This window comes from Rhea americana, unplaced genomic scaffold, assembly GCF_003343005.1.
Source record: "Rhea americana isolate MKP2758 unplaced genomic scaffold, rheAme1 scaffold_102, whole genome shotgun sequence".
In the NCBI taxonomy this organism is placed as follows: Eukaryota; Metazoa; Chordata; class Aves; order Rheiformes; family Rheidae; genus Rhea; species Rhea americana.
The window spans coordinates 2,911,258-2,929,831 of record NW_028185062.1 but is presented as its reverse complement, the minus strand read 5'-3'; the positions used below and the strand labels follow the sequence as shown (position 1 = coordinate 2,929,831).

Genomic DNA, 18,574 nt, shown 5'->3' with positions numbered 1-18,574 from the left:
GAGTAAAGGCTGCAAGATTTCCGTCCAGACGCAGATAAAGGAAGATGGTGACAGGTGCGGGAGCAGTTGGGCATTAGCTCTGGGAAATGTGCACTGCAGGCAACTCCTGAGCAAYCAGTGCAGAGCACCGAGGGGCCTGAGCCCGAGGAGATGGTGTCCCATCATCAGGGAGGCGTGGGTGCAGGCGGCGTGCCGTCAGGCTCACTGGCCCRCGCGGGACAGAGGCCGGCTCCGTGGAAACGGGCAGCGCAGAGCCGTGCCTAGTCCAAGCCAGGGCAATGGTTTCTGTTTTGATACTCCATATATAAAATACCTGTTTCTGCTTTACGAATGCCTCATTTGCTGCCTTTGCAGCTCATTCCATCTGTGCCCATTTTAAAATTTCTTCCCATCCTCCCTCTTTTCTCACTAGCTCTTCTTTTGGTGTTGCTTCTCCCGCCCACAGGCCAGCCTCACTTGTACCTGGTCTGACCAGGCTGGCRTGCAAAAGCATTAAATCATCGTTTGAACTAGATCCAAGGGACATCACTGGGCAATGGAACCTTAAAATAATAACAAAATCAGCCACTCGGTGCTTAGGAAGCCGTTTTTCCTGCATTGCAGATGGGGGGTGAGTGCTCCTACCGTTTCCCGTCACTCTTCCTCTCTGYGTGAGCTGGCAGGCAGAGGGCGTGCAACGTGCTGTTTGCGGATGAAGAAGAAAAGCGTGAGGTACACCTTTTCTTCTCAGTGAGCTGGAAATCCAGGGGCTCTTTTATGTTATGTTTGGAACATATGACGCAGCAGCTGAATATAACCCACTGCCTCCAAACCGCTCTTCCACAGACAGCACTGCTGGTAATTGGATGGGTGTAAACAGGTTTGAGGAAGAAGGACCAACAAAGTCCAATTTTCATGGAGGATGAAGCATTTTCCAGTTAAAGCTTCTCCCCCTGCTCCCGCACAGCTGGGGCCAGAGAAGCTGGTGCTTCGGGGAGCACCAGCCCATGTTCACCAGAGCTGGGGCTTCACAGCCCCAAGGTAAAAGCCCTGCGGCGTGACCCTGCCACCTGGGAAGGCCAGAAACGTGCTCTGCCTCCAGGAAAGTGGCTTAATCACATGTGATAAAGGGAGAACCACTGCTTTTAGCTGTGATGGAGAGATTCACTATCAGACTAACCGCTTTTACTAATGATCCCGGGAAGTGAGAAAATCCTTCCAGAGCATCACCACAAACTCTGTCACAGATAAAAACTGGGACTCAGACACAGTACATGTTTTATTATTTTAAAAAAATGCATAAAAACTAATGACATGCTTCCCAAAGTTAGAGTCTGTATGTACAGTCTGTATGTATCTCCACTTCCCAGGCAGCTGCAGGGAGCATAGCTTTCCACCCTCCCTGCAAACAGGTGTCCCAGCACAGGTTTTTCCCTTATAATTTGTTAGGTGTTATCTTCTCACCTGCATTTACAGGATCCCAGCCCACTGAAGAGAAAACCCTGTACTGCCTGGGGTGTAAGATGGTGCAGTTTGTATTTGTGACTGAGAAACTGTACTGAACTTCTGCAGACGTCTGTAGGACATCATTTTTTAGCAGGAAACTTTACAGAAAGGACTTGTGCCCAAACCCCAGACTGAAATTTCCCTTCCCTAGGAAGTGTTCACAATAGGGGCTGAAATTGGACCTGAATTTTGTAGTTAGCCCCCAAGCTGACAATAACCAAATATTGGGCATTGAAGCATGGAGTGTTCTGATACCAAGTCTGTAGTCTAATTTGATCTCTATTGGTCCCACCTTCAACAACTCAGCAAATTATGACATTTATGGTATTTGCTTCTAAGGAAGAGCAATGTGGAATTTTAAGTCRTATGATACTGCTGAGTTTTCAGGGCATTGGGAATAAAACAAATTAAGATCGAGCAAATATTTAGGATAAATAGAGTAAGATGTAACTGAACTTCCTTGCATGTGCTGAGAACCACTGCACAAAACAAATGCTGATTTACACTAAAATATTAAATTATTAAAAACCACACAAGCGCTTGCAGTTATAGTGAGTCAGACATGCTGATTGTAAAACAAAACAAAACTCAAAGAGCAAAACCACTAATTTTGCTCTGTATGGAAGGCTGCAGTGATACTAGCCTATGATCTGATGTGGCTTTTACAGCGTGCCTGAAGACCTCCTTAAAAGGATGGCCAGTGGTTCTCAAGCTTTTTCATAACGAGGACCCTGCCTTTCGAGAGAGATCTCTAGGGGATCCTTCCTCCTCCAGCACACACACCTTCCAAAACTGATTTCACATCTTCACTACAGCAGCTACAGCACTTGGTTATTTGAAAAAGTAATAGGACAACTAAAGAGAAAGATTAAAGCAATCCTATTTTAAAGCAAATGCTGAATCCTGCTCTCACTGAATCCAATGCAAGTCTACAGGCTGCCATTCTGTGTCTAGGCTGTCTCCTTCCTCTCCTGGAGGGCAGCACTTTGCATTAAGCAGCACTGTTTCCCCATTCAGCTGTTAAGTCCCCTCTGCACAGCTTCCTTTCGATTCCTTTGAAGTTAGAACTTGTCCTCACATATGCCGGTTGCTCCCCCTCCCTTCACTTTTTACTGCCAGCTGCAAGTCTGGTCAGGACTGAATTGCCATCAAACAGAAGACAAAAAAATACACAAAAGAAGTATAACGGTTGAAGAGGGATGCTGGATTTTCCTTGTTTCCAATTTCATCGCTCACTAAAGCATCTGAAACTCTTAGAAGAGCCCTGGCCCAAGGAAGCAGCAAGTGTCACTGCATGAAAACTGTCAGATGTTCAAAGTCACTGCTGGACTGAAGCAGATCTGCAGATTGCAGTTTGAGAACCACTGAGGTAGGCAGCAAGTCTAGGCAGTACTGCTGAGTAAACACAAAGGGGATTTTACCCTGTTGTTCTGAATGACACTGTAAATATCCATTAGTGTTTTCAGAGGTACTAGGCCCAAAGTTATGCAGCCAGGGTGGAAAACAATATCTACACAAGAGCGAGCACTGACAGAACAGCAGGCACATTCGGCTCTACTCTGGCAGTCAGCGAGAAGGAGCAGAGCACAGACTCGACTGCCTGCCTTAGCATCAAACTCCCTTCAGTGGGATGTGACCAACCTATAATCCTACTGCCCTCGTTCCCCACATCCAAGAGGCTGCGAGGGCCAAGGTCTTTCCAAGCTGTCCACCTCTGCAGCCCACACGCACAGTGAAAGCTGCAGTGGCTGCCTGGGGACTCTGTGCTGCTCAAAGCCATTCCAGACGCGGCGTCAGAAAATCTGGTGCTGTGGCTCTGCAACTGCACATATCCCGTCCCAAGGAAGCAGAGTATCACTGTTACGTACAGGCTAGCAACTTTTCTCTCCTTCAGCCTCTAGCTCATACAGAAGGCTTTTGTCCTCCCCTTCTGCTGCATCTGGATGTCTTTCACCATCAGCCTCATCTCCAAGGCACAGGGGGCTCATGATGTAGCGATAGTCACTAGTGACAGCAGCTGCTGCCCCAGCCGTGCTCTCCTCACTGTCCACATCCCCGAAGGAGGCGTGCAAGGCTGGGTCACTTGCAGGATCCTCTTTGTCCTTCCCAATGTTGACATAGAGAGGATCTTGACTGGAAGAGAGTGTGGACATCCTCCCTCGAATCATTTCCAGCTGGGACCGGAGCACCCCAAAGCTTGGGCGTAGCTTGGGCTCAGGATGCCAACATCTGCACATGAGATCATAGCTGCAACAGAGAGACAAGAGCACTGAGAAAAGCCTCCATCCCACTGCTATAACACCATGTAGCACACTTCTGTACCCCTTCAGTGGCGTCAGGGAGGAGCACTGCTACCTGCAGACCACTAAAATCCTTAACTGCAGTGAGACTCACTTGCAGCATAGCCTCTAACGTTTTCTTTCTTCAGGGCAGAGGGTGGGCTGAGCTCAGAAAATGAAGGCTGGCAAAAAAAATTCATTCTGGCATGTATATATTTGCCTGGAATTTGCAGTACTTATTTTTTTAAGATTAGATTGCATACATTTGAGTTATTACAGACATTTAGAGACATGCAATACTTTTGCAGTGACTATTGAAAAGCCCAGTCACTCTCCCCAAAACATACTGGCTTTGGGCTTGCACAGGAGACAGCACATAGGCTGTTACTATGGATCTCTTTCCTCGTTCCATTTTCAGAAGCACTCTCATTTTGTTCAAAATAATAATTTAGAAGGTATGAAAAAAAAATCAAAAAACCCTGTCAAAGGATGCTGAACCTTTTGGAAAAACCTTATTCCATTGTCTGTGGAGAGCTTGAACAGGACTGTGAGTATAACACCAGCTAGTAACAGTTTTTGAATTTATGCACGAGAAAAGTCCCAGTTTATAACTTCTGCTGTGACTGAAGCTGTCATTGCAAACGCTGCAGAGATCCAGTTGTAGAAGGTGCAAGTTATTTCTAGAACCTTCTTTCTCCAAATGCGTAAACTCAGCGTTGCAGGCATAACGCCACCACTGCTGGATGACAGAGCGCCAGCGCGACTGGGAAACGGCCCAACAAATACGTGCAAAGGGCTGCAGCAGGGCTGACGGCGCCTTCGAAACACACTGAAATAGCCCTTCTACTCCAGCCGCACCGCCTCGACGCAGAGCACTCGCTCAGCGCTGTGACGGGCTGCAGCCTCAGCTGTGTTACACGGGCAACGTTTCGCCTGAGGGCGACCGCCAGCCGGGCTGCGGCGACGGGCGGCAGCTTCCTCGCTGAGCGAACGCGGGCGCGAGGAGAAGCCGCCGGCCCAGCCGGCCCGTGCTGGGGAAGGGGGCTACGAGCGCGGCCCCTCCGATCGCCTCCCGCGCGGGCGGTTCGCGAGCGCCCGCGCTCTGCCGGCCTCCCGCSGGGGCCCGTTCCGCTGGAGCCCTGCCAGGCTCGCTGCCCTGCTCCGTGCATCGTCCTCAAAACTGGCAGCTGCTTTCCCATTTCTTTATCGTTGCCAGTTCTGCAGGGAGCGGGAACAAAGCGCGGTCTCACAGCGCTGGCACTGAGAAGCTCTACAGACAAACAAGCCTCAGTTAGACTTGTAAACAGAAAAAAAATCTGATACGGCTTTTGCTGGGGAATAAAGCATTTCATGATGCCTTTTATTTTTATGTCTCTTGCCTGATACCAGCTTTACGAGCCTGTTTTTGATCTCACATTAGTTTTACAGAAAGCTTCAATGCTTCGCTTGTCTTAATCCTGATCTACAACCCTCAAAAGTGGTAGAAATAACTCAAAACACTCCACAGACTTTMTACTCTGCAGGACCAAAGCAAGCTCGCTGCCAACAACAGAAATCTAGTTGAGGAAAAAGGTAGAGAACTGGGAGCGGCTGTGCTGGATCAGCCCCAAAGCCCACCTGCCTCAAGACCCTGCCTCTGACAGCGGCCACTAGCAGAAGCTTGGGGAAAGCATGTAAGGTGAAGATGAGCACACAGTGAGATCTTCGACACATCCTCTCAGCTCTCAACAATCTGTAACTGAGAGGCCTCTCAAAATGGAGATTGTGGCTTTTTCAGTAGTTTTTGATGCATTTTTCTTCAGTGCCTGGTAGCTTTTTGAATCTTGTCTATACTTTTGTCATCTGTAACAACGTGGGGCCATAAACTCCACAACTTGGAGCCAAAGCTACTCAYAGTAGTTGAGATACAGACTTACAGAATTTAAGCAGTGGTATATTGATGTTTTCATTTAAGTTTAGGAATAGTTAAAATGAACTGCTGAGAAGACAAAAACGTACAGCTTCAGTAACAGGAGTACAGATTATTCCCTCATGTAGAAAACAAGGCTGTAGAACAGAAACCACAAAAAATATTCCACCATCATAGCAGAAAGGGGTGGGGGGAGGGTGCTTCCATGGGTCCCTTTTACAAACAAGGAATAGCTTGAAAAGGTCCCTAAAGCCAGTGCAAAGGCAGTCAATACAGCTCAGGCATCTATTTCAACCCTACGGGTATACTCTACGAATGTTTTTCCAGCCACAAACCTTGGAGCAATGACTTCTGAGCACACATTTCACACAACCTGCTGGCAAAGAGTGTACCCTCAGCTGCCAGAAGGCAAGACTGTGGGCCTGGCTATTCAGAGGCCACAGAGGCTGCAGTATGTGGCTGTCTGTTTCCCAGATAGCTGTCCAAAAATCTTCCTGCAAGTCTAAAAATGTCTGAAATCAATATCCAAAGATTGTTGTCGTTTTGTTTCCACCTGTAGTTTAAGGTGGGACATTGATCCACAGAGCTTTAGATCCTTGTGTCCCCTCCTTCTCTTTTATCCTGCTATTTCTGGTGAGATTAGCAGATGTGATTTTGAAAAAACAAACCTAGCTCTGAAAGACATATGCCAGCCACCAGCTCTGCAATTTACTTTCCTCACTGTCTCCTAGATTGTTTGTCCATTTGGCGTTTGTGATGTGCCACGAAACTCATCTCTTTTCTTAGATGCTGGCCTGAGAGAGGCAGGGAGCAGTGAGTTTCTGGAAACACAGTTATAGTTTCCGCAAAGCCAAGAGCCTCTAATGTTGATACTGCTCATGCTCCTGAGCCAAGTTAGCTGCTCATGTAGCTACCACAGGTTCCAGTGAGCTCTGCCAGCAGAGAATATCGGGTAGCTAACCCAGTGACTTTCTAGCGAACACCTCTGTGTACTGAAAAGTGGAGAGATTCAGATCACAGCCCCAGCCAGCTGCTTCTGTTTCCTTCCAGTAAGCCAGACTTCTCAGGGAATCAAATGTCAGCAAAGAGAGGAAGTACTCACACATCCTCCAGGCACTCCGGTGGCTGCTTCAGCCTGTTCCCACTGATGAGGTAGTTGTAGATTTCTGCATTCTCAATGCCAGCGTAAGGGGTTTGCCCTCGGGTCACAATCTCCCACATGGTCACCCCAAACGCCCACTGAAAGGGAACAGCAAACAGAGCTAGTGAGCACATAGTTCCGTGCTTGCTGCGGCAGGGTTTTGGTATGCTCAGCATGGGCCAGACTGCGGCTTTGGCACAGTTCGACTATGCCTCTAGCTAGGGAAAAAAAAAAAGACCCAGCTGATGTTGCTGATGCTCACGCATTATCTCAGGAGACAGCTGAAGGCCCTGCCCAGAGAAATCCTGCAGTGGAGCAGGGGGACCTCTYAGAGTTGCAGCTGTCTCTCACCTGCAAACCTCTCCCAAGGATCTCCCACTTACGGTTTTTGAAAGTATGTGGTATCAGTTTTGTGATTTTCAGCTATACAAAGGTATTGCTTTGGGGTTCACAGATCAGATGCTTAATTTACTGAGCCAGATTCTGGGTTACTGGGAATGTATAGGTATAACTGAAAGCCAAGTTTAGCCAACGAGCAGGGGAAGTAACCACTTTTGGCTCATGTTGTTTTTGCTCTGTGTTGTACAGTTATACCTGTACACTTGAACCTAAACTGCAGTGTTCGTTAGGTGCAAAATATGGTTCCCTTAAACAAAAYGCTGGTCAGTTTCTGTGATCATCAGTCACTAAACACTGTCTACAGTGGTTATGCCAATCACTGGGTGACATTACAACTGAGTTACAAGGCCGTCCTGGCTATCTCTTCAGAAACACTGACATGGATGTCTGGGAAGACAAGTGCAAAGCCATGAAGGACAAAACTAATAGGAAACCAGATCAGAAGACGGAAGAAAGTATCAAAAGGGGAAGGAAGGGGAAAAAAAAAAAGGAAGAGGAAATGAAGAAGTTTGTTTCTTACGTGATGGGTTTAGTCTCACTCCCAAAGCAAAGTGTTATGGGGAGGAGTATCTAAGCACTGATACRCTTGGAGTTTAAGAAATTCCATCAATGCCCTCTGTAGGCTGGAATACTATTGCTACACTTGTACACGAGTGTATAGGCCATGTGCATGGGAGATCCAGTCACCTTCAAATTGTAATGCAGAATAGAAAGGAAAAGGAATAAGAGTAAGACATTACACAGAGAGGAAAAGGAGGATGAAAAAGGAAAAGGCAGAAGGAGAGGATGGGAGAACAAAGAAGGACTGAAAGACAAGAGAAGCAAGAAAGGGGGGTTCATCTCTTCTGTTATACGTAAACCACGCACAGATATTTTTGGTCCCAAGATCTGAAAGCACCCATGGTAGAGGTGACACTGTGCCTCAAAGATAAGGTACCAGGCAGACTCCCTTTCCCATYGCCAGGGCCTTTTCCCATTCTCAGTGAATACAGAAGGATTCCTTCACTTCCTCAGGAATACAAGCCCCCAAATGCACAACAGTAAAACTTACCACATCACTGTGTGTTGTGTACAGATTATCAGCCAGACTTTCCAGGGCAAGCCACTTCACTGGCAGCTTGGAAGCACAGCCCTGACGATAGTAATCTCCACTGTAGATTTTCTTAGAAAGCCCAAAGTCTGCAACACTCACATTCATGTTCTCATCCAACCTAAGGGAAAGTTTTGATGACTAAGAAAGGCATTTATTGGCCACCTCAGGGAACAGACATCATGCTCCTACATCTCAAAGAACCTCCTGCTTTCCTCAAAATGAGATGTGACTAAAGAGGTACTCAGCTTTCTCTAAAGGAAGTCTACATATTTTTAAAAATATTAAAAAACTGGAAATCAGTACAGGTTTCTCTTAAGTGCCAAAGTAGACTAACAGATCCTTTTCCATTATGACTATCAGGTTCCTGTCTGTACTTCTGGATGTTTAAATGTCATTGGAAATGTGTGTCATTTCACATATTACTGGCTGTTGTAGTTTTCTTCAGAGGCAAAGTTCTATCTGCTATAATGGGTTGTTCCTTACTATGCCCTCAGGTAAGAAGCAGAGGAAAAAAAGGACAAAAAAGGACTTTCTTCTCTTCAAAGCAGGCAAGGCAATCTGAGGACAAGAGCAGCAGTGTGGGATCACAAAATATACTAACCATGCACCTAACCATTTTCAGAGAACATTCTTCACATAAGCAATCCTTCACCTGCTTTGGGTAAACTTTACATTTCTTACACTGTGATAATCAAGTCCACAAAATACATACTAGATATTATGAATATGGATTCCAGGCTATACTCCAAGTTCCTTACTCCTATCACAGCCAAAATGTATTCTCTGCTGTTGGCTACCTTATGATACAGAGCAAATAGCCCCTGCTGACACAAACCAGCAGAGTGGCTAATTACAAAAATGTATTATGGACCCTGCAGACACACGTGCAAACCTGTGTTGGAATAGCTTCCTATAAAAAGGGGTGGTTTGGAAGCTCAGTAGGGGCTTAGGAGTTTCTGCCCCTGCCATGGCCTGACCATGGCTCCTCTCTGCCTACTGTCACTTGGAAACGAGGATTGGCATCCTGGGACAGGATCCCTCCATGCTTCTGTCCTGCAAAAGGCTTCTCGTGTGTCTCTCAGCCACACCAGTCTCTCTTTTCTCTAAAAGCTCATAGTTCACTTACATGCAGTTCCGAGCTGCAAGATCCCTGTGTATGAAGTTTTTTGAGCTCAGATACTCCATCCCACTGGCAATGTCAATCATGAACTTGAGGAGTGTCTGAACAGGCAAATTCTGAAAGAAGTAACAGTTTAAATTCTGTTCCTGGAAATTCATGGCAAAACTGCAACATTTACCACTAACTCATTGAGCAGGGATACTGTGATACAGAGAGGGAATGGAAAGGAGGAGTTGCTCCTCAAAGTGGGTAGCATTAAATACAGTCACTTCAACATCATATCCCAACCACAACTTCCATTGGTGTCAGAGTCTGGTTATCTGCCAATAGCTTTGGGAGATCAATCCTGAACTAATCTGAATATGATCTCTGAAAATCTGCAACCTCCCAGAAGGAATTCTGCAATAAGGAAGACTTACAAAAGGGTTTTCCCCAATTCGTGACATCAGCAGAAAAGCATGAAGGTCTCCATGCTTCATAAAAGGCAGGATCACCATTGGAATTGGGAGCCGACCCTTGGGACGACTTCGTAGACTGACTCCTAATGAGGATACAGAGAACAAAGGGTTTTTAGCGAACAGATCAGTCCCGAGGGGAATTTTACAGACTGTTGTGCCTTTCTCTTTAGAATCTGGAGGAAAAGATGCCTTTTTGGAGGGTAGATTCCATGCTCCAAGCTCCTTGGCATGACTTCATGCTAGGAGGTGTTGAGGTATCTCTAATCCAGCTATCCTCAAGAGGAATACTAAGTACCCASTGCCTCTCAGCTTCTTATAGGACTGGCTTTAAACGTTTCCAGATTCACTCCAGATCAGATTGCCCCCGATCCAAGGGTCAGCAGAGCATCTCCAAATTCTAGAGACTGACCATGTTCCACAGTGTCTATGCATGGATGTCTTGCTTCTTACTCAATATTTCAGAAAGGATAAATTTCCGATCCCCTTACTTTTTACCAATCCAGCCCTCCACATTTCACAGTGGTTTAAACATCTCTCAGATAGTCAAATACAGCACTGGCAAGAACCCAGAAATGACTTAAACAAGAGAGGTTGATGCATGTTGYGAGCACTTATACACCCTCTGACTTCCTCCAAGCCTGGGAGGAGCAACACTAATACACACAGGACTCCAGCCTGCTACATGGTTGTTCCCTACAGCACCAGCGGTGACTGCATTAACACTGCTGTTGGTTTGCAATGCCTGTGAGCATGTGAGGCTGTGTGGGATCCTGCGGGATGGGAGGAGCTTTTTGGCCCCATGAAGCAGAACCACTCACTCACCGATCAGTTTAGTAACGTGTGGGTGGTCAAACTCCTTCATGCACGCAGCCTCTCGCAGGAACTCCTCAATGTCAGTCGAGGTGAAGATATCCGCTGGAAAGAAGTGACAATAACCTTTGTCAGTGGCTCCAAGGGGCATTACAGATAATCATTATTGGAAGTTTGTTCTTTGAGGCAGAGCATATCCTTTCAGTCCTGCAGCTAGATCAGTCAGTTTACAACAAAGCAGAGCCTGACACTTTCTCCTGGGATGGGCAGCAGTAAACATGTATCAGGGACATCTGGTGAACTGATTCTTGGCAGAAAAAAGACCTGCTGATTAGCAGCTCTTTTCTCAGCAACAACTTTCCTTGGAAGCTGTGGAAATCATGTGGGTTAAAGATGTAAGAATTAATTAGCTAAAAGAAGCTAAATTATAATGGTGAGAGAGAGAAGATAGCATACAAAATTAAAGAAAATGTTGAAACTGACTGGATAACCTGGAATCCCAGGCTAACACGGTACAGCCCAATTAATCTATGACCAGGATGTCATGAAAGATCAAAGCTTTTACATCGCTAAGCATGACTGATTCTAATCTGCATTTAATGTGCAAGAGCTAAGATTTCTTAAGTACCCACAGTTCTGGAGAGTTTGGACAAAATTCAGCAGTGATATAAACCAGCATAAGTTTGGAGTAAATTATTTCTCATTGCTATTATTCCAGATTTACAGAGGTAKAGCAATCAGGAGTTACTCCAGGGGGCTACTTTCCCTGCTGCTACTGCTGAATTTAGTGGGAGTCCTCCATTGGACTCCAGACTTACAGGCAAATGTTCACTTTATTCATTTAAGTATGATTCAGAAGACAAAAGTAAATTCYCTTTTCACAATCAGTGGAGAAAGAAAATACCTCTGGAGAGCAATACAGAGTTCCCATTAGATGCCTGAAGGTAGACAACTTGACTATCCACAAAGGGGCTTGCAAACTGATCAGAATTATTGTTGAAACTGGAGAAAAYGATGAAACTCAAGAGTAATGTGGTATTAGTGAATTTAGTGGGGGCCCCATCAGCTCTAGAGATAAGCAAGTATCTCTCTGCTTTATGTCAGCCACAGTTAATTTTGGTTCTGTGGGCAACGGAGGCAAAGTAACATAGGTTTTTATATCTATATATGTATATATGAACACATTTGCTTTGACTTACGCTTGTCTATTAATTATTCTTCCCGTTACAGACTTCTGCCTTATGAGTATGTTAGTTGCCTTTGTACCAAAGGACAAATCAGATGGGAGGATGGGAGTTAGCCTACTTTGTCACCTACACCTAATCGATACAGATTTGTTTGTCAACGCATTCAGCCCAAACACTCCTGTTTATTCTAGGATACGCGCCTGAAAGAATATTAGCCCTGAATTATTAGGGCTAAGCAGATCTGCCTATGCGTTAGGAATGTAGTGTTGCGTTGAATCAAGTAACTGAGTAAGATCCTCCGTGCACAGAAGCAGCTGTGGCTATAGCTTGCTTTTGGTTACACTCCCCACATGGTAGGTGCTGTACAACCGAGGTTGGAACTCTCCCCTGAAAAGCTTACATGATTAAAAGACTGATGTGGAAGAGATGGGAAAGAGAACATACAAGAAGTGACTGAGTGGGAAGCACAGAAAAGAGTAAGGAAGAACATTGCGGGATGTCTGCTGAAGAACAGGACAGATAGTGTTTAATMTTTCCAAGCTCTTTGCTTATGTACTTCAGATAGCCCTGCTCCCACTTACCTTTCAGCATCTTCACTGCCACTTTCTGGAAAGAGCCATCATCTAGCTTCAGTAACGCCTCTCGAACTGACCCAAATTCCCCTGCAAAATGATCAGAGTATGCAGTGAGGGAAGAGYTTCTAGTGAAGAATGTATGATTCACAGCAGGTTCACTACAGAGGTCACTGAGAAAGAAGCTGAACAACTGTGAGGAACGCAGCTTCCAGCTCCATTTTTCATTCTGCAGTTCCAGCCAGCTGCTATCAGCATTCATGTGCCTAGAAGATGTAGCAAAACTAGCAGACAGGGACCACTGTCCTGGCAGTCCAGAAAGCAAAGGAAATGAGAGAGAAAGCAATCCTTTGCCAGCTGGAGATGCAGAGTCAGAGCACAAGCTGGGATCCCAGGCAGATGTTCCTGGGGAAGTTATATTGTGAGGGATGTAGCTGAGTGAGACCCTGGTCAGAAAGAGAGCTATTAGACGAAGCAGTGAATGGATGTGTTGGCTGAGGAAGCTTTCAGCATTTGCAGCTCTTAGGGATGGCAGCTGTCTGAGCTGACAGTCCAGTAATGGTGCCAAGATTCAATCAACTGAGACACAATCAGACCTTACCTCTCTAAATTCAAGGAACGGTTTCCATGACTCACTGCTGACCAGACAATAGACAAAACACTTGTGTGGGAATGGTAATGCTAATTCACTGGAGCAAGTGTTTACCCCTGTGTGTTCTCTGAGGGAGACAAGATGAAGTGCAACTGGCCAAACCCTCTTCAAATTATCTTAGCCTGATGTGGCTTTATACCACTGCATAACAGCCTCTTTGCATTTAGTTTTGACTCTAGATTTTCTCTAATTTTGTAACTTCTTACTCCATTCAAAATGCATTAGTATGAGGGACTATGGTACTGAAAAGAAAGCAGCAAAACATAGCACTAACACCTAACTCAAAAGTATTRTCTTTCCACTAGCCTTTCACCAGTGTCCTTCGCTGCAGCATGGCATGTGCTTATTCCACAATAACCACAAGCAGTGGATCAGACCATAAAATAGGAGAAAGAAGGAGCAAAGCTATTTTGCACTGCTTCCATATTGTTGCTCAGTTGCATCTGAGCCTGAGATAATACAGCCATGCTCTCTTCTAATCTCAGTCCTGATCACAAAGTTGGGAGCATGGAACTGACAGCACACAGCAGACCCTGCCAGCCAACATCTTCTCACTACAACTTCTATCCCCCAAGGTGCCACTGCAGCCTATTTCTGTTCATTACCTGCCATGGGACCAGCCCAGAATGGTTGGAGCAGGATCTCAGAAACTGGCTAGGAGCTGACAGTGTTTAATTACTTATCATTGCTAAGTGCTCTGAAACCTCTTTTGCAGGAAGGCCACCTTCCTGCTGTGAAAGAGACTTTCAGGAACACATTTGTTCTGGGAGGGCTGGAGCGGAAGAATGCTCCCAGTGGAGCAGTATCAGAGAACTACACTAAAACAAGTATTACAAAGTATTACAAAGAAAAAGGAAGCTCCCTTTTGCTTATGATCCCTGATCTATGTTCCTCTTTTGGTTACTGGTTTTATCATTCAGTATTCTCACTTCATCCTAAAGATTGCCTATAACTTGAGAAATAGGGAAAGATCATTCAACAATCAGTACATTAGTCTGCAATTTGGGAAATCTAAATTCAAATTCCTGTTTCCATAGAGAGTATCTGGGCCAACCTTTTAGCTAAAGTTTAGCTAAAGTTAACCTAACTTTACTCTGCCCAGCCTCCTGATCTAAAAAACTCAGAGAAATGTTAGAGGCAYTGTGTGGGAAATTCAGCAACTCCAGTAAGAAGAGCGCCTAATGGCCTGAATTAATGATGACAAATACCAGAAAAATGCTGTACCTGTTCTAAATGTGCCTCTTTAACAGCCCAAAATAAAATGTGGAGTCAAATCACCCCAAATGCTGAGAATATCTGAAACTGAATCAACTCATTTTGAGGGCGTGGAGCGTTTGTGGTAGATCATCTTTGTCCCTGTATGGTCTCAGGCCATTTGAATGCCTCCTTGTGTAAATGGAAAGAATTCCTTTGTTTAAACCTCCGAAAGAAATTCACGTACCAGTGAACCAACAGCACTTTGGAAAGCTAAGCATACACTACAGCTCAYGACTCTAAGAGCCATATTATAGGTACGGCTTAACCAATATCCTCTTAGTTATGTTAAACCTTTGAACTGTTTTATCCCAGAAGAGGAACTACCATTTCAGTTGCCATCTACAAGCAGAAAGAGAGAAAAACTGCTTATAATGCTTTGCCCTGCTCAGCAGTATTAGTATCACATAGGGAACTTTTAATATACAGTCTTGTTCAGGTTTTCTTACCCTTGCCCAACATCCTCCCTAAGGTGAACTGCTGTTCCTGGATTAGGACATCTTTGAGTTTTGTCTTCAGCTCATCGCTGATCCCCACGCTCTCCACTAGAAAGAAGGAAAGGAAGGGTCAAATAAGGGATAATTGAATATTCTATTACAACATCAAGAACAAAGACGGTGGGAGCATCACCCTAGCCCACCATGCAGCACTGCTATGGACAGTCCTGCCCTCACCGAACCAGGAGACAGAAGTGAATCATAGTAACACTGAACACTCCTGGGAGTCAGTTTCTGTTTGAGAAATTACCAGCTCTTGCCCTCCCAGGACTGATCAATTGGTTCAYGCTTGCAGTACTGTTCAGCAGACTGAGTTTACATTGTACTGCTAAAATTATTAAGTCCTATCCACCTTACTGTTATATTGCCATAGAATCAAAAGAGTCCCTGTAGCATGACACTGGGGCACAGGAGTGCTGAATTTTTGCCTTGCACTAAAATATACTATGACTGCAGCTGCCAATGGCAAATCCAGTGGTGCTATGCATCTGGTAGGGCATCTGTCAACCACAGTTCAAATTCAACATGATAGCTTCAGTTTGGGCTGTAATGGATGTCCATTCACAAGGCAGTTCAGCCCTATGAGAGGCTACTTCCCAAGGCTAGATAACAAAAGGAGTTAGCACACACTAGAGAAGAATCACACCTACCACCCACTCACCGAGTGCCTCAGCCTCACTGTGAATTAATCCCATATTGCTGATTTAAAAACATCAGCTCTAGGCAAAACAGAGAGACAGCACAGTATAGGCATGAACATGGCTTCTCAGGCAGAGTTAACTCAGGCCATTTTACTCACACGTTGCTTCAATGAGCTCTGGGCCCTCCCTGTTGAAAGACCTGGCAGCTCTGAAATGGACTGCTGGATCCCCTCTGCCAACCACGCTGCCGAAGGCATGGCTAGAAGGCAAAAAAGACACACAGSGACATGATGACAAGGGCCATTTGCTGCTAAAAGGGTATGATGAACTATGGATGATTGTTCTCCACTTGCTGTATAAATAATACAGGCTATGTTTTGTTTAAAAGTGTGTAGCTGGTCAGTGGAAAGTGGGAACTGCCTTGCTGGTGTGAGGCTAGAGTGGGTGGGATCCTTCAGAACTAGGGGCAATGATTAAAAGACTCTTCTGGGAATACCTGGGAGAACCTACAGGTTGGGGCAGGTTGCCAGAGCTGCATAAGCTGGGAAGCAGCTGCACAAGGAGGTCAGAGACACTCTGGAAAGAAGGGGATCCTTGCTTGCGGCAGAGAGCAACCCACAGCTACAGTTCAGAGGTGATGGCAGAAGACTATCCTGGGGTCTGAGGGATTCTGGGCAGGCAGGAAAGTTACAAGCATTGCTAAATTGAAAAGTAGCATAGGATAAAGGACCCAACCTATGACAGCATAGAAAATAAGACAAGATTCATTTGCAGGTCTTTTTTCATTGAATTGCTTATGCAGCACTACTAAGTTCTTAATGAGTTACATTGAACTAATTTATATTTTTGCATTTGAATAAAGCCCCGTCACTAAGGTGAGAATTCTTCTACTACTTTTTGGTCTTCTCAATTTGAAGAAAAGGTAGGGCATTTTCCTGCCAGACTCTAACCCAGGGTCACCCCCCATATTTGTAAAGTTATCCAAAGAAAGGACAAGTAACACTTAATCCACAACACTTCTTCAAAAATAGTGAATCTCCTCCACACTGGAGGAGAAAGTGATGGCCTCTCTAACTGCTTCACAGAGAATCTCTCTTACCCAAACCGAGTTTCCTTTCTTCTCTTTCGAAGGAGGATAAGAGCCAGGGCAACAGCTGTGACCAGAGCTGTCAGAATGCCTAATGCCACAGGAACCCAGGATGTCCCATAAGGAGGTTGTCTCTGGCCACCTAGATGGAGGACAAAACACCAGTCAGGAAGAAGACGACTGTCAATGGCTAAATAGATTGTACTGAGACATTTCTTCTTTCTGCTCTTCAACAGAAAAGCCATCCTGCTGGATTTGGTGTGCACAGTGGATCATTGCGCACTAGAACTTGGCATAAACAGCTACTCAGCCAGCCACCAGAAAAACTACCTGTTTAACAGAGCAAAGGCAGAGCAGATGCATCCAGTCAAACACCATTCTCAGTTTTGAGCACCAAAGTAAAAGATGCTGCTCTAGATCATACTGCTTTACATGAGATTATAATCTGGGGCACTTTCACGTGGAGTTTCAAGACAAAAACGTTGCATTTTGCACACAGATTTCATTCTGCCCTATTTGAGGCAGTCGGGGGAATCTTGACAAGGTGAAAGAGCTACCTGGCTTCCACCAAGATAACATTTTGAAAGAAAATAGTTCCTGGTGGCAATTTGTTGAAAATATTTACATTTCCCCTCTTCACCTCTCCCACAAAAAGCACCCTGTGGAACTTGATATACGCAATAGATTCTCAATATTGTAGGACCTACCAGAGAGGGGCTGGTTTTTAAAAAGTCCCCAAAGAGTCAAAAAAGGAAATTACCCAACTTTATGGCTCCAATTCCAGTCTAATATCTCCTTCCAAAACATATATGTTTTTGACTACAAACTGTCTTTTCTGCAGAAGAAATCAAAATCTGAATAAGCTATCAGGGAAGGATAATACTACAGCAATATGGTTTTGAAGAAATACATGTTATCTATGCTTGGCAAACAACAGATGAATTAATCCAATTCCCTGAGAGATGACTTCTCCTCCAAATACAATTGCTAAAGATTAAATGCCAATTTGAGTGGATTTCTTAAAATTTAGGATAGCCCTCATATTACCAAATTGTTTAAGAACAAAGAATAGGTAACAGGTCCCAAAGTATTTCCTTCATCTTGGCACTTGCTTGGTCACAATGAACAGTTGACTGTGCTTTACCAGAAGCTAASGAAGAATCATCCTTGAGGGTATAAGTAATCCTACCATGTGATCCTTGAAAGACGTGTCATGTTAATAGGCTGAGATTGGAGGAGCTTCTGCTTAGACATATGCTGGGTGAAAATGAGTCAGATATTCTTGCTGGAAAAACTCTGTCTGGCAAAGGGCTTCTAAGGCTTGACTACTTGTCRTATTTTCAAGCCATAACATTCAAGTTTTTAAGGAAACATTATTAGTATAGACAAGTAAAAATGTAAGGAAACAGAATATAAATACTAGAGTCCACTAAGGAAGCAAAATAGTACTTCTGCTCTTGCAAAAAGAAAAAAAAAAATCAGAGCAGTAGCACCCATTTGTCAGCATTCTTATCTCTTCCCATCAAGGTTTTATAGGCACCGTAAACTTTTTGTTGTGCCTTTTGACCTGGCCTTTGAGGCTGTCAGCGGGGACAGAGAGGGATCAGAAACAGAAGCACAACCAAAATACAATGAAAGGTAACTAAAACCATCTCCACAGCTCCCCAGCCAACTTGGGCTGTTCCTGCCAAACAATCGGGAGAGAAATAGTTAACAGCACYGATGTAAAAGGTCCTGTCTGATAGTTAATGATAAGCTTCCCTTTCTCCTACAATGAGAGAAATCTCCTTCAGACTGTTTTTCCAGTCTCTACTAGCTGGCCTGGTGAGATAGCAGGGATTTAGGCCATTTTTGGGGGTGGAGTGGCAGGGGGGTGTCCTCCAAAAGGAGGATGGATGAAAAACAAAACAAAACAAAACAATTCTCTCTCTCTCTCTCTAAACCACTTGCAGTCAGGAGCCCAAGTAATACCACCCACAGTTTCTAACAG

The 18,574-nt window shown here is 44.9% G+C and overlaps 1 protein-coding gene across 3 annotated transcripts in view; it reads right to left on the bottom strand.

Moving 5' to 3' along the window:
* Nucleotides 1-1,240: 1,240 nt before the first annotated feature.
* The window catches only part of TYRO3 (TYRO3 protein tyrosine kinase), a 40,990-nt gene continuing 23,656 nt past the window's right edge, over nt 1,241-18,574 (bottom strand). For all 3 annotated transcript variants that reach the window (XM_085306733.1, XM_085306744.1, XM_085306751.1), the window contains 10 exons: nt 16,597-16,726; nt 15,656-15,756; nt 14,809-14,904; nt 12,463-12,543; nt 10,707-10,799; nt 9,846-9,967; nt 9,433-9,542; nt 8,265-8,424; nt 6,776-6,912; nt 1,241-3,732 (listed from right to left, as the gene is read on the bottom strand). In XM_085306733.1, the coding sequence (XP_085162859.1) occupies nt 3,357-3,732; nt 6,776-6,912; nt 8,265-8,424; nt 9,433-9,542; nt 9,846-9,967; nt 10,707-10,799; nt 12,463-12,543; nt 14,809-14,904; nt 15,656-15,756; nt 16,597-16,726 (1,406 nt within the window). In that variant the 3' untranslated portion in view covers nt 1,241-3,356. The remainder of the gene's footprint in view (nt 3,733-6,775; nt 6,913-8,264; nt 8,425-9,432; nt 9,543-9,845; nt 9,968-10,706; nt 10,800-12,462; nt 12,544-14,808; nt 14,905-15,655; nt 15,757-16,596; nt 16,727-18,574) is intronic.